General features: G+C 44.5%; 5 protein-coding genes across 5 annotated transcripts; 3 read left to right on the forward strand and 2 right to left on the reverse strand.

The window, feature by feature from the left end:
* Positions 1–40: 40 nt before the first annotated feature.
* HETIRDRAFT_414623 (uncharacterized protein) lies at positions 41–2,400 on the reverse strand (the record flags this gene model as incomplete). The annotated part of the gene is made up of 10 exons (XM_009544176.1): positions 41–138; positions 191–270; positions 333–606; positions 672–731; positions 789–1,029; positions 1,089–1,545; positions 1,593–1,684; positions 1,742–1,859; positions 1,912–2,047; positions 2,100–2,400. 10 exons carry the CDS (start codon positions 2,398–2,400, stop codon positions 41–43), a joined length of 1,857 nt encoding a protein of 618 aa, XP_009542471.1.
* A 105-nt stretch (positions 2,401–2,505) lies between these two features.
* Positions 2,506–3,954, forward strand: HETIRDRAFT_470722 (uncharacterized protein). The gene is made up of 5 exons (XM_009544177.1): positions 2,506–2,575; positions 2,634–3,058; positions 3,113–3,407; positions 3,464–3,734; positions 3,791–3,954. The coding sequence occupies exons 1-5, from the start codon at positions 2,533–2,535 to the stop codon at positions 3,894–3,896; spliced, it is 1,140 nt and encodes a 379-aa protein (XP_009542472.1). The 5' UTR covers positions 2,506–2,532; the 3' UTR covers positions 3,897–3,954.
* Positions 3,955–4,109: 155 nt separating this feature from the next.
* HETIRDRAFT_32529 (uncharacterized protein) lies at positions 4,110–6,557 on the forward strand. Its single transcript, XM_009543448.1, has 16 exons — positions 4,110–4,273; positions 4,334–4,425; positions 4,479–4,522; positions 4,580–4,639; positions 4,690–4,710; positions 4,767–4,819; positions 4,874–5,016; positions 5,074–5,101; positions 5,155–5,506; positions 5,560–5,688; positions 5,742–5,870; positions 5,919–5,979; positions 6,030–6,121; positions 6,177–6,193; positions 6,245–6,352; positions 6,403–6,557. Coding segments are annotated over exons 1-16 (1,440 nt in total). The 5' UTR covers positions 4,110–4,271; the 3' UTR covers positions 6,512–6,557.
* Positions 6,558–6,625: 68 nt separating this feature from the next.
* On the reverse strand, positions 6,626–8,348 carry HETIRDRAFT_448676 (uncharacterized protein; the record flags this gene model as incomplete). Its single annotated transcript, XM_009544178.1, has 4 exons — positions 6,626–6,848; positions 6,910–7,498; positions 7,557–7,761; positions 7,827–8,348. The coding sequence occupies 4 exons, from the start codon at positions 8,346–8,348 to the stop codon at positions 6,626–6,628; spliced, it is 1,539 nt and encodes a 512-aa protein (XP_009542473.1).
* A 255-nt stretch (positions 8,349–8,603) lies between these two features.
* Positions 8,604–10,534, forward strand: HETIRDRAFT_470728 (uncharacterized protein; the record flags this gene model as incomplete). Its single annotated transcript, XM_009544179.1, has 11 exons — positions 8,604–8,640; positions 8,694–8,762; positions 8,810–9,062; positions 9,134–9,221; positions 9,273–9,390; positions 9,447–9,556; positions 9,607–9,676; positions 9,728–9,955; positions 10,008–10,080; positions 10,135–10,225; positions 10,284–10,534. The coding sequence occupies 11 exons, from the start codon at positions 8,604–8,606 to the stop codon at positions 10,452–10,454; spliced, it is 1,308 nt and encodes a 435-aa protein (XP_009542474.1). The 3' UTR covers positions 10,455–10,534.
* Between the last annotated feature and the right edge of the window lie 4,476 nt (positions 10,535–15,010).

A 15,010-nucleotide genomic window follows, 5' to 3' on the forward strand; every position in this document is an offset into this window, starting at 1 on the left:
ATACACACAGGAAGTGCTGCATAGCAATCCACTGATAGAATCAATAGCCGCCGATGTCTTGCGCGCCATGGTGGGAGGCCATTTGTCTGCGTTGAGTATCTTCCAGTTTCGGGCAATTGGAAATACCGTGTCCAAGACCTTAGGCCACGAATAAGCTCGAAGAACATAGGAACATATAGAGCCAAAATACCTCCGCAGACTGGACATCCTTTGAGTGATCCGCCTTGTGCAGCTCGCGGGTCCTCGATAGTTTGCAGGAATGGCGGGACTCTAAAAACCGGAACACAGGTGTCAAGATTCCTTGACGGATAGTGAAACCACACGGCACGCACTTCTGGCCCGCCTCCATGAGTAGATATTTCAGATCCAACAAGGTTTGCTCTGATGTATTCATGTTTACGAAGGTCGTTGCGATACCTGTTCTACCACTTCGCCCAGTGCGGCCGATCTGATGGACATAGTCCTCAATCTCTTTGGGCATAGAGAAGATAATGACGTGTTGGATGTCGTTGAAATCAAGCCCCTTGGAGGCAACACCTGACGCGACCATGACATCTTTCGCACCGGATTTGAAAGACTTGATGGCATATTGTCGTTCTTCTTGCGCTTACGAGTATGGCCGAGCATGTTAGTAAGCCTTAGATCAGAATACACGTTGGAGACTGGCGTACATTTAGAACCGTGTATGGCCACTGCTTCTACGCCCTTAAGAAGAAGATATTCTTGAATGTCTGAAGCATGCAGTGAAATCATTAATTTTAAGTGAATAAATGACAATGTTCACTTGCCATCGACTTCGTTCTTGTTATCGCTGAAAATGATCGCCGGAGGAGCAGTCTTTTGCAAACATTCAAGGAGATAAACCATCTTGGCCTCTTGCTTAACATACTCTACGACCTGTAGGACGTCCAAATTGGCTGCACCAGCGCGACCGACGTTGACTAGGACAGGTTGGATGAGGGATTGTTGGGCAAAGTCCTGGATTTTACGGGGCATGGTGGCCGAGAAGAGGAGAGTTTGGCGCTGGCGCTGTCGAATACGGTTCATCAGGACTCTTCATTTGACGCAGCAGATATAGGGATGTGCACCTTAAAGAAGCTCATGATGTTCCGTACGTCATCCTCAAAGCCCAAGTCAATCATCCTATCCGCCTCATCCATGCACATGTACTTGCAGCTGTCGAAGTTAAACTTCTTCTTCTCGAGCATGTCGATGAGCCGCCCGGGAGTGGCAACAACAATGTGCAGCCCCTTATTTAACACGTGGCTTTGCTCCCCCATCGAAATACCCCCCATGCATAGCAGTGTGTTCAAGCGAGGATACTGACCTGTGCTCGAGAGAGCCTCGGCCCATTGCAGGATGTTTTCATATGTCTGCGATGCCAGTTCGCGCGAGGGGCATAATATGACGCCGACCGGGCCTTCACCACGGATAAAAGGGAGTTTGACTTCTTCCTCGAGAGCAAGCATCATAAGCGGGAGGCAGAATGCAAGTGTTTTCCCAGAACCGGTGAACGCAATGCCTATCATGTCTCGGCCTGAGAGCCTGATAATAAGTCAGCCGACAGTCAGACAGACGTCCAAGAGACGTACGCTACTGGTAGGCCTTGTAGTTGAATTGGCGTTGGAGTGATTATACGTTTTGACTTCAGAAACTTCAACAGTGGTTCAGGTATCTTCATGTCCTGAAGTTGTCAAGTTAGCTGGATCATGAATACTTTGGACAGAAGAGCGCTTCTCACGGCGAAATGCTCGATGGGTGGTGTAGCTTCGTCACCCTCCACAACGATGTGATACTTGTCGCGTATCTTTTGGATCTCTTCTACTGGAGTATCTCGTATATACTTGGGCGGTCTCCATCTGTCGACTGTGTGTTAATGACATGGTGGGTGAAATGAAGGTGAACACGAACGTTGTTTTAAGAGCTTCTGTATACTGGATACCTTTGGCCAGCTCCATATCGGACGCCAGTTTTTTTCTGCTCGCAATAGCAGCAAGAATCTGAGCTTCCTCCTCTGCAGTCTTTTCGGCGTCGGTCTTCTTTGCATCTGGAGTGGGGCATGAGCGTCGAGGAGACACAGGAAGAACCACGCCACGCACCTTCGGCAGCCTTTTTGGAATGAACTTCCTGGGCCTCCATCAATAATGTCCTCTCCTTACGAGCCTTTTCTCTTCGTCTCACTTCCTCCATCTCTTCGTCCTCCTTTTCCTCCATCTCCTCCTGCAGCCGACGCGCCTTGTCTCTGTCACCATTGGCCCCCCACGATGAGAGCTTTGCAATCTTTGCTTGCCGGCGTTGGGCTACGGGGACATAAGGTTCATAGGCATCTGTGTCATCTAGCTTATAGACCGGAGAAGGGGACCGTTGGATGCGACGACGTTTGGAGACAGAGTCGGACATGGTGAGGCAGGTGCAGAGTAACGGACCGGTGTGCCGGCGGAAGCCGTCAAGGCTCACTTGAGCAGATCGTCTTATAAAGAGCCCTCGATTCTCCACAGACAGAATGAAGTTCCTCTTCACATCATCGATCCGATGGCTGAAGCGTTCGATCCATCGACCCATCCCCACCGTCGTTGTTCGTATTTTCCTTTCGTTCGTTTTCCTCGTAGCCACATCTAATCTCTTACTGGTAGTTAATCCACTCACAAATGAGTACATCCTCGTTTCTCCTCACAGGACGAAACGTCCATGGCTAGGCCAGACAGAGCCTCCACAGTCGTCATCGTTGCCGGAGTATGATCCCGAATGCTACCTCTGCCCGGGAAATGACCGTGTTGGTGGTCAGAAGAACTCGGCTTACGATTCCACCATGGTCTTCACCAACGACTTCGCTGCTGTGCTGCCTCCTCCTGGCCCAGTTGCACCTACCGCCCCACACCCACTCTTGGCCATGAAACCTGTCGAGGGGGGATGTGACGTCATCATCTTCCATCCTCGCCATGACCTCACCCTCGCACGGCTAGCCCTAAACGACATTCACAAGGTGATCGAGGAGTGGATCAAGGTGTACAAGGAACGCGGTACACAGGAAGGAATAAAATATGTTCAAATCTTCGAGGTAGGCGTCATTGTGGAACCTGTGTCCCTCTGCTCTTGCTTAGAGCCTACACAGAACAAGGGTGCGATGATGGGATGTTCTAATCCTCACCCTCATGGTCAAGTGTGGTCCCTCACCGAGGTTCCCACATTTCCGTCGACAGAACTCGCCTCGCTCGCCCACTTTTCTCTTAATCCTGAAGTTGCACCGTCAGAGGCACCACGTGGTCCGAAGGGCAGACCATGTATGCTCTGCGAATACATACATTTTGAGATTGGTGTCTCAAGGGACAAGGGGCGCGTTGTTGCACGTAACGAGCATTGGGTAGCTGTGGTGCCGTGGTGGGCGACGTGGCCTTTTGAGATTATGTGTAGGTGATCTGCGGCATACTCATGCTGTTTAGCGAACCAACATCTTACTCTGCAGTGCTGCCTCATCATCGTCATGTCCCTTCCCTCGTCCATCTCTCTACCGAGGAGAAGCTCTCATTCGCAAGCATTCTCTCAGCCATCACGAGGAGATACGACAACCTTTTTAATTGTTCGTTCGCATACTCCATGGGTATTCATCAGCGTCCCGTACCGCCGAAAGATGGTACCCCAAGCGAAGACGACGAAGACGAGAACGTGGCGCATCTGCACTTGCATTTCTATCCCCCACTTCTGAGAAGTGCAAGCGTAAAGAAATTCCTGGTTGGGTGCGTCGATCTCACTTTAATCTCACAAAATGTCTCATTCAGCAATGCGATGTCAGCTTCGAGCTCATGGCCGAGTCTCAGCGAGATCTGACGCCGGAACAGGCTGCGGAGAGGTTGCGGGCATGCTCAGAGGTGCATTATCTTGATGTTGCATCACAGTAGAGTAATGTTGTAAGAATACGTGAAGATGTACAGTATACTACTTATGCCCATAGACTGCAGGGCGGAGGCTGAGGTTGTTTTATCCCAAGGCTGTTGCCAAACAGAGTCGGGGCTGTGCAGATCTGGATCTACCCCGTAAAGTGCTTGCTATATTCGTAATCACATGAATTGCACTAGCCAACTCTCCTCGTTCATCTGGGTACGATAGCGATGGCCGACTCGGTCTTCACTACACCTACAAGCCCTGCCTTTCACCTCGAACCTGAGGACTTGACAAGGGTCGACAATGCTCTGGTAAATCACTCAAAGGATATCATACCTGCTCCCTCGAACGCTTCGCTGGAACCGCCAGCCTTATTCGGAGCTGGTGGACCAATGTAAGGATGACTTGATTGGGATATCAGTCTTTGGATGGTACTCTCATGGAACTACTACAGGCTGAAACAATTCGATGAATCTAATATTTCCAGTCGGAAGGGCTCTCAGGCAACGACCCCGCCGCGATCGGTAGTTGGAATCGGAGGCAAGGGTATGTCTGACGTATATATATCCAAAAAGCTAGATTGCTGATCATTGACATAGTTGCAAAGCCTGACTACTCTGAAGCCAAGATCGTGTTGGCGATGGTACGGGCACAAACTCGCGCAAGCATTAATGATCAGATTGTTGATGCATTCCTACAGGTTGGATTGCCTGCTCGAGGGAAATCATACCTGAGTAATAAGCTCATGCGCTACCTGCAGGTTAGCCAATCGCGTTGACCGTTGGCTGGGATGTACTCATTATGGATCAGTGGTTGGAATATGATGTCAAGGTTCATATCGCATGTGCATCTCTCCACATTTACCATTCGCTGAAGAGATGGTACAGGTTTTCAATGTCGGCCAACTACGGCGTAGCCGTGCAAGGCTGAAGAAACAGCAGTAAGTAGTTATCACTCATACGGATGCTGCTGATTGTGCCAATACACTCTTCAGGAGCGGGATCAAAGAGGATCACACGGCATCTTATTTTAGTCATGATAATGTTGAAGCAACACGATCGCGCGACCAACTTGCAGAAGACAGTCTAGAAATGTTGATACAGTGGTTGAAGGAAGGCGGCAATGTTGGAATTCATGGTGAACAAGCTCTTACTTCTAACGTCGGGGGCACTAATTGTTGATTGTGCCTCATAGATGCCACGAATAGCACGCGAGCTCGAAGGTGAAATTTCATGATTATTTCAGTCATATTTTCTCTTACAGGCAGTGCTCTAGAGCTAAGATCGAAGCCCGCGTAGCCAAGGAAAAGGGCATCGTTGTCATTTTTCTCGAATCCGTTTGCGATGATCCGGCGCTCATTGCGGCAAATGTCGCACTGAAAGTAAGCTCGGGTGACCCGGACTACAAGGACATGTCTCCGGAAGATGCCAAGCAGGACTTCCTTCGCCGTATCAAACAATACGAATCTGTATACGAGACAATAACAGAACCTCACCTGTCGTATCTGCGCATCACCAATGTCGGAAATCAGACTACCGTCTGTCGGATCCATGGGTACTTACAGAGTCGAATTGCGTTCTACTTGATGAATCTGCACCTGAAGCCGAGGAGTATATTCTTTTCACGTGTGAGTTCTTCCTGATGGATGGCCAACGTTGCGCTAACTTTTGAAAATTGCAGCACGGAGAAAGCCAATTCAATGTTGAAGGAAAGATTGGAGGTGATTCGTACCTGTCTGAACGTGGGATGCGTTACGCCACCATGCTGCCAGCTCTCATCACAGACAATATTGGCGATGCACCGCTAACGGTACATTTTTTGCTGTCATATCGCTGCTGTTGCCATATGTCGTGCCGTTTCAGGTTTGGACATCCACGTTGCAACGCACAATACAAACTGCACATCAGCTACCATACACCAAACTGACTTGGAAGTCACTGGACGAGCTTGACGCTGGTGTTTGCGATGGGATGACCTACGAAGAGATAGAGGTAATTGTTTTTTGGTGCCGGGTTCAGCTGCTCTGATTTGTATTGTAGCAAGCATATCCGGAGGACTTCGCAAATCGAGACGAGGACAAATTCAATTACAGATATCGAGGTATCGTTTGATCCTTTAGATCAGAAAATAAGTGATTCAAGCCCTTCTAGGGGGTGAATCTTACCGAGATGTTGTCGTTCGTCTGGAGCCTGTGATCATGGAGCTTGAACGGCAAGAGAACATCCTCATTATTGGTCACCAGGTACGTAGGACTACCCTCATTTGCCCACGCTTGCTGAAGGCAGGTTATGTGTTAGGCTATTCTTCGGTGCCTGTGAGTGATCTGAATTGATCTTGATTTCTCTCTGACGTACGCGCTCTACAGTTACGCATATTTCCATAACCTCCCCCAAGCCGATCTACCATACATCAAGATCCCTTTGCATACTGTCATCAAGCTCACTCCGAAAGCATATGGTTGTGACGAGGAAAGGTAGCTATCCCTGACTGCCACCTATGATGCAAGATTGACTTTCAATCTAGATACACATTACCTATCGGTGCAGTCGACACACATCGACCAAAACCAAAGCAGTCGCAAATTGTAGTGAAGCCCACGACGGATAGAGAATATTTTGGAGATCAAACCTGATGTTGTGTCGTCTAGACGTGTGAAAATAAGGATTGATAGATACAATAATTGAGACAAGGGATATACTTGTGAGTAAATCTAAGCAGATTAATGGTATCATATAACAAGGTCAAATCATGGCGTAAAACCACGTGAGTGTTCTAGTGCAAAACGTTGGTCGGCAAATAGCGGTTCAACGATCGTGTCCATGTCGAGTTTGCCATGACCACGATTCAACCATATCCACTTCGTGCCGACATGGTAGTCGAGTGCAGACCCCCAACGCTGCGTCAAGCTGTTGTCGGGATCGTACCAGCCGGTCCATTCAAAGTAAACATCAACGCCGTCGAGGCAATTGCTGAAAAGCGAGCGATGTATCATTTCAACTACAGAAGATGCGTAAACGAAGAGAGACTCACAAGTGGAGAAGTTTGGGCATGATTGCCTCGCCCTGGTGAGGGGTCTCGTTTAAATGGAGCATAGCGCGCCGCTGTTCTTCTTCTGTCGCATCGTCATGTCCGACGCCGGTCCCATACATGTCAAGCAGGCAACTCGACACCTCCCAGTCAAACGAAAGATGCTCAAATAGGTCTGTACGATTGCTGACAATAGCCCAATAATACCCCTGGTCTCCCAGGGCAACATCTTTGTAGTGGCCGTCAGGGCCTGGGGGACCGAAAAGAGCCTCAAACGTCGGAGGTGAGAGCGCAGGGGGGAAAAGTCCAGACGTATCGTCTCGATAGAAGCTAGAATCCATGAGGCGGAGGGCACGAAGTTTAGAAAGGTCGAGGAGCATGATGCAGGAGCAGATTTTGGAGGCATTATGCCAATGTGGAGTCTTTTGATCGGGATGTGTGGGCATGGAGATAGCCGTTGATGCGTTCATGTGTGCGAAGGTTTGCCAAAGTAAAGTGGGATCTGTGAGGAAGAATGCGTCTGTATCGACATATATGGCTTTGGCGACACTGTCCGGTAGAATCTCGTGAATGAAGAGCTTCATAAGGCCGGCTAGAGAACAGGTTGTCAGTCTCAACGAATAGCGGCCGCGGTCCTTACGACGACTTACGGACACCAGCGGAATGGTCCGTGCTGATTCCACCTTCGCGGCTGATCCTGTCTACCATACTTTGCCAAGACGGACGATAAAAGCGCACAGTGACATCGAACACAGGGTGGTGAAGCAGAGAAAGACGTCCCTGCAGATAGTTCTGTGAGGGTTCATCACAGATAATATGGAATTCAAGCGGGCGTGTGCTATACATGATCGCCGACTACAGGACATTTACGGAATCAGTTGCGCTTCCTACTGTCACAGACTAAAAACCAAAGACCTCACCTTGATAAGAATTGAACCTTCTATGGCTGAATTTTCGGACCACATGATGAACGCAAATACAACTGACTCAACAGTGTGCGGCTGGTAAACAGGTTCTGTGGTGGCGGGTGGAGAGGCAGTCACAGCGGGAATTATCGGCGCGTTTTCATAGATAGTGACAGTTTCTGTCCGGGCTGGTGCAGTGACGGTGACAGCCGATGGGGACTGGACAGTAAGGTGCGCTTGGTCGCGTCCGACGTCCAGCTTGACAGAGTCAAAACATATCCGTCTCTCTCTATCTTCACCTATTCGCGCCTGAGCGAAGAATAAGAGCAGAAAGGACGCGACTAGGAGAAGCGCTATCAGAGATCTGCGTCTTCGTGTGCGGAAGAAAGTCCACGGATCCTGTTTGTACGGGAGAGGCGAAGAGGTGGAGACCAACGTCGAAGGGTGAGGAGACAGGGGTTCCGAAGGGAAGTGTTGCATCGTCGGGTGCGGAGTGATGGCATCGGTCCAGATATTGTCATGGTTGGTGTGAGACATGGTGGACGGATAAGGAGGAGAGGTGAAGAATAAATTAAAAGGAAAGGAAGGAGCTCTCACGAGAATTACGAGGAGAGTAAAGACACTACTTTATCCTTGATCGAGAGATATGTTTTCCGCTTTGTACGTACATGCTGATTACCTATGCTCAACGAGCCGAGGCCAAGGCGTCTGAAACTCATGATGCAACGCGTCTTGCGACACGTCCGACCACCACTCCGACCGCGGGGACGCGTCTGCGTATCGTCGAGATCCATGGCATCGTCATCGAAGCTGTCCACGAACCTTTCCAGTATGTATCTACCTTGATCGTGTCAAGTCTCAACTACTCATGTCTCTTACAAGACTCAAAGAAACGACCATTGTCTCGAGATGCGCTTGTAGAGAGTGAAACTCCCCAGAAGATTGTTAAGGGTGAGCCCACCATGCCCCTGCTTCGGCGATTTTTTTATGTTCTTCAGTATTTCCCATCTTCGCAAAACAAAGTCAGCCATCGTCCACAGCGAGTTTTCAATGGCTGGCCCCATTGGGTCCGAAACGCACCTGTTTGCACGGTGTCAATCTGTCGCCCCGAGCATCCACGACAGTCGCCGCATTCGACCTTGATGGCACGTTGCTTCAGTCTCACATCTTCAAGAAGAAGAAGTCGCCGTCAGAATGGAAGTGGTGGAAGGATGTCGTACCCAAGAAACTCAAAGAGGTACACAATTCTGGGTTAGTGCTACTTCACTTTCGGCTCCAATATATCTTGTGGCTATTGAAATTGACTGCCCTATCATCATCAGGTCTGCTGTCGTCTTAATTTCCAATCAAGCTATCAGGTCTTCGCAACTTGAGGAATGGAAGAAAAAGATCTCACTGGTTGCCTCGGCAGTGAGTCCTCCTTGTCTGCTTTATTTTCTCACATGTAACAACGATATATAGCTCCCTGACGTTCCGTTTCGATTACTTGCTGCTACAGCCAAAGATGGTTATCGAAAGCCTATGCCCGGTATGTGGTATGAGCTTGAACGCGTGTTCAAAGCCGAAGGTGTTGAAATAGGTCAATGCCCTTGACACACAACTGGAGTCGTTCGCTCATCATCTATCATTTTTCAGACAAAGCCACTTCTTTCTATGTCGGTGATGCCGCAGGTCGTCCGAACGATTTTGCTTCAACAGATAGGAAGTTTGCGCTGAATGTCGAACTGCCGTTTCATACACCGGAGGTCAGTGATAAAGAGTTCGGACCCAGTTTACGCGACCGAAGTTATTCTAGGCTTATTTTCTCAATCTTTCCGAGGCTTCCTACAAACTACCAGGCTTCAATGTATCGTCACTCGAATCAGGTATGTCCTTGAAGAGAAGTGTGTGTACCTGATATGCTGAGCTTCTTGTAGTGCCACGCATTTTGCCCGTAGGAACATCTATCATTCCAGCAACCGCGGCGTCTTTCCCTGAAATAGTTCTCTTTGTTGGCTTTCCTTGCATCGGCAAATCTTCGTTCTATAGGCAGCACTTCAGAACTGCGGGGTATGCTCACATCAACCAGGACACGCTAGGTTCTCGTCCGAAATGTCTCAAAGCCGTAGATGAGGCAATTAGAGCCGGGAAGAGTTGCGTCATCGGTAAATCATGTTTATACATTTTGGCTGGATAAGCTCATAGTGGCACGCGCAGACAACACTAACCGGGATGTGCAGACCCGGAGGCATTACATTGAACTAGCGCGGAAATCAGATGTAAGAATAAGGTTGGGATAAACTTAGCTGCTGATATGAATACAATAGCTAACGACCTGGTCTAGATGTTTTTATTTTAGAGGTTCGGTGGAATTGGCATGGCACAACAACCTCTATCGGGCTTTTAATTTACCTGCTTCTATTGCATTACATGAGGTGAGATATGGTTGATTTGCAAGAGTTTATATAGTATGCTAATTATGCTCCAATGCAGCCACACAGAGATTTTCTACCTTACATGGCATTTTCAAGTTTTGCAGAAAAGTTTGAAGAACCAAAAGAAAGTGAAGGTTTTCTTGAAGTTATCACAGTTAACTGGCTTTTTGAAGGTAGTAAGAATGAACAAAGAAATTGGAGCATGTGGTTACAGATTGATGGAAAGTAGTATAACTTTTTATAAGAGTAGTGACCATAGTTTGTATATTCCTAGGGCTTTGTTACCATAATATTAGCCCTGTGCTTACCAAGTGGAGTAGACCAAGTAGGCTTTAAAAGGCTATGACATGTCTCTATTAGAGTTATTATGGCTGGACAAGCCAAGCCAACTCTAATCTGCCTAGGCTTACTAGGGGTGTTTTTGGTAGGATATGCCAAATAAAAGTTTGACTTGGCTAAATTTTCATAATTAAGCTTTCTCTAGCTTCCTCTTGCATCCATACTTATTACCCTTTTGTATAAACACAAAGACAAGTTTATATAGGTGCTATTAGGATGAGTATATATATATAATCAACTAAATAAAAAGAAAAAAAGATTTCTTGCTCTGTAGTATATAAAATAATGTTGCCTAAGTCAAGAATTAAACTAGTAGTATAAGAGGACCAAAAACAAACTTAACAATTCAGCTATTAGAAGCATATTAAAAACAGTCAATAGCCAAAATATATTCACATTCTAGAGGTTACTAAAGATCCTTTTATAATTTTGCTTCTAACAAGCTTTTTAAGTGGTATTATGAACTACTCATTCAGTAACTCCAAGAGTAGGAGGTCCTCCCCTAGGTTGCACGATAAGAAAGGATGAAACAATAGCCTTGACTATATGATTGTATAGGAGGAGGTAGTATTCATGGAGATATAGTTAGATGACTATACTAAACAAAAATAGATAGTGTAGAGGCTAACTAAGAATGAAGAGAATAGACCAAAGATCCTTAGCCTATTCTGTGGACCTTATATACTACTTTAGGAGGTTATGAGAATTCTGTTACTTTCCCTCAGAAATTCTCTAATGGTCACTGCTTTCTCTTAGCACCTACTCTTATGCTTCTTTTATCATTTCCTTTTGACATAGGAGTTCCAACAAGATAGGTTTCTTTGTGAAGTAGTAATTAGTCCTTTCTTTGATATCCCTTCTAGAATATATTCTCTGATACTTAACTAGTAATGCTGATATCCACTAGGAGTTGATGACCTAAGAATTATACCCTAGACCATAATGTTTGTGCTATAAATGGCATCACCCAGTACTTGTAATGATTAGTTGCTGGTTAGACTAGACCTTTATAGGTCCCGGCAGACTATAATTATAACAAGTGGGTTTAATGATATCTTATTACTGTTATACTTAAATATGGCGATTAAACACACTCAAAAAGCTTTTTAAAGGCAAAATCATAAAAGAACTTCTAGTAACCCTTAGAATATAAATATATTTTGGCTGTTGACTGAATATTTTTAGTGTGCTTCTAATAGCTAAATTATTAAGTTTGTTTTTGGTCCTTTTGTGCTGCTGGTTCAATTTCTGACTTAGGCAATATTATTTTATATACTACAGAGCAAGAATTTTTTTCCTTATTATTTAGTTGATTATATATATACACTTATCCTAATAATATTTATATAAACTCATCTTTGTGTTTATACAAAAAGATAATAAGTGTGGATACAAGAGGAAGCCAAAGGGAGCTCAATCATGAAAATTTGGCTAAGTTGAACTCTTATTTGGTATGCTCTACCAAAAATGCCCTTAGTGAGCCTAGCTAGTCTCTTATAGAGCCCTTATTAGAGCTTAAGTGGAGTAGTAGAAATTGGAAATAACTAGCTGTATCTAAGCCTACCATAATATAATACAAATTTCTATATTTTATTTACTTTTGTTTAGTATATTGCTATTGTTTTCAATAACCTTTTTTGCTGCCATTTTCCTCACTTGTGTAACATTGCCTTATTTACCATGCTTAGATCATTCTAATATACTGTTTCATATATTGTATGTGTATTTTCCTTAGGAATAAATTACTATATTGTTGCCACTATTTTTTCTTTGGATTTTTCAAATTAATGTCTTTTTCTATTATTAGTGCTCTATCTAGGAATTTTTTTTCATATCTGTTTCTTTTCTATCTTCATTGAGGTCCCCTAATTTATTATATAATTTTTTCCAAAGTGCTTTGTTATCTACAAAGCTTTTATTATGTGTTTTTTCTAGGAAAGATTTGCCATCTCTATCCTTCTTCCATCTTGAATAACTTTGCTCATTTAATATAGTTTTTCTACTTTTATATTATTAAAACTCTTTTTCTTCTCTAAAAAAGAATTGCCATATTTATTTCTTCTTATGCTTAATACTACTTTTACAAGCTCTATTTCAAAAACTAAATAGCATTTTTATATAAATTCTCTTCTTTGTAGTAATTAGTCTTTCATCTATATATGATAAACTACTTGTTTGATAATCCCAAGAGTAGTAGGTTCTTCCCTAAATTTCATAATAAAAAAGAGTAGAACAATGGTCTTGACTATACAATAGTATATGAGTTGATAATATTTGGAGAACTATAGTAGGGGAACTATAATGGACAAAATATACTATAGTAGGAAGACTATAGTAGATAAAAAGAATATATATCCTCATACTATTTTTATAGCCCACATATTAACCATTATTTGCTAAAAACCTCTCTTTTATCTTATATATCCAAGATCCTAGCAATTTTCAACAAAACCCTATATGACATAACTATAATAGCCAGCCATTGCTAAGCTGCATCATTTGTCATATCTATAATTACTAGGAATCTTCTATAATCTTAGAAACAAATATTGATAATCAACTATATGACATAATCTGGTATCATGTATACAATCTACTGCATATAAGTTTAGTCAACAAATACCAGCCTTCTTATCTACATGCTAATATGCTAGCAATGGCTCTGTTATAATCATGACTTATCAGGCCTTAATGGTGGTCTATTCTGATACAATGATGAGCATGCACCCACGCTAGGGTCCGAGGGAGGTATTCGGGAAGCTTTGGGAAGACACCGAACAGCGCTAGATGAGTACCAAAGACACCAACTTGCACTGAACACAGTCGGCCCCCACCCGACCGACTGTAACCCACCAAAGGACATTCGGCAGCACTTGGGTCAGTTTGCCCACACTTTATGTACTTACCATGACTGCATAGGAGTATTACGATAGGTGTTTATGAGATCAGAGCCAGTATTCCATGTCAGCCGATGTGCTCCATAAGTCAGTCAGTCCTTATCGCTTATCTTCCTGACTTCCACATGGTCGGTCAAACACAATCTTGTACCATTACTTGGCCACCCTGGTTGTACGTTATATCTTCTTTATTTTCATTGGCTCACCAACGCCTGTTCCTGCTACCTACACTCAGGTGACAAATCCCAAACATTCAGGATTTTGCCATCGCTGAGTAACTTTTACCTTATCACCTTCGAAACCCATATGGACATCTCACCTACCTTCTTATCTTCTCTGATTGCTAGGGCTTGGTGCCTATTTGATGTCTACCCTCATTTTATGTTTGATATTTTACTTAGGGGCTCTGTTTACTATAAAAACCTACATACAACTCTGGAATAAACCAGCTTTCACACCCCACAGTTCAGAGCTCATTCACACTCATCTCAACCATCAAAATTGTCTTCATCAACTCCCAAAAACTTGTTATCCTTGTCGTTCAGCCTCATTTGCATTCGTACTCATCTCTTCACTCATACCCCCCATCCTCCCTCATATATTGTCAGAGTCCCATGTAGCTCTTGAAGCACGTAGTTGTTGGTCGTGACACTACCTTCTCATTACCGACCAAATCCCTGACTCAACTGACCAAACATTTGGTTGGTGTTTGGCATAGTTCTGAAACTGTTCGGGTGCTATAATCTCATACTCCCCATTGTTTCTCAGTACACCTTCGATTTCTAAAGTCATCACTAACAATTCCTTGGGTATCAGATACTAGCTCTAGCACCCCTACATTAGAGGTTGTTTGAGTGTTGTGCTTGGCACTTAGAGCTGCCTCTAGCATATCAACAATTATTATAACTACTAGGTAGCCTCACCCTAAGGCATACACTAAGGTACAGATATAATCTTTGGTCATCCACTCCCAATGGATCATCCATCATTGGTCAAGTATCACAAGCCTGTTATAGCAGGCATCCTTTCCCACCTTACAAACTACTCACACATAGGCATAGAGCTCCTTGTCCTCCTGGTCAGAAGGAGGCAAGCAAAGAAGCAAGAGTAGTTGTTTTGAGAGGGAAACAACTTAGAGAATACCTATGGATATATATACAGGATTCTCACACCCTTTCCTAAAGTAGTATAAAAGGCCCATAGAATAGGCTAACATTCTTTAGTCTATTCTCTTGTCTTTTCTGTATCCTCACATACAGAACTTTATTCCATGGCAGTCTTCACACTGCAACCTTTGTTCTATTGCCTATGCTACAATACACACCTGGCTCTTGTGTTACATGTACAATTGAGACCATTGTTCCACTCTTCCTCCACGAGCAACCTAGGAAAGAACCTCTTACTCTTAGGGTTACTGAACAAGTAGTTTGTAATAGGCTCTGTATATGAAAACACAACATAAAACACACTACTAAATATAGAGTAGGCAGAGAGCTGACTTTACTAGAATATTAAAAGACCTTTGTGAATTACAAAATAGGGTATAAGA

The sequence above is a fragment of the Heterobasidion irregulare genome (genome assembly GCF_000320585.1).
Source record: "Heterobasidion irregulare TC 32-1 unplaced genomic scaffold scaffold_02, whole genome shotgun sequence".
In the NCBI taxonomy this organism is placed as follows: Eukaryota; Fungi; Basidiomycota; class Agaricomycetes; order Russulales; family Bondarzewiaceae; genus Heterobasidion; species Heterobasidion irregulare.

Excerpts from the sequence above, each read along its gene's own strand:
- HETIRDRAFT_470722 (XM_009544177.1), top strand. The coding sequence starts at position 2,533 with ATGGCTGAAGCGTTCGATCCATCGACCCATCCCCACCGTCGTT. Across the intron at positions 2,576-2,633 it reads GACCCATCCCCACCGTCGTT|TTAATCCACTCACAAATGAG; the intron begins GTTCGTATTTTC and ends TCTTACTGGTAG. Across the intron at positions 3,408-3,463 it reads GTGGCCTTTTGAGATTATGT|TGCTGCCTCATCATCGTCAT; the intron begins GTAGGTGATCTG and ends CTTACTCTGCAG.
- HETIRDRAFT_32529 (XM_009543448.1), top strand. Across the intron at positions 4,523-4,579 it reads CCAAGATCGTGTTGGCGATG|GTTGGATTGCCTGCTCGAGG; the intron begins GTACGGGCACAA and ends GCATTCCTACAG. Across the intron at positions 5,980-6,029 it reads ATTCAATTACAGATATCGAG|GGGGTGAATCTTACCGAGAT; the intron begins GTATCGTTTGAT and ends AAGCCCTTCTAG.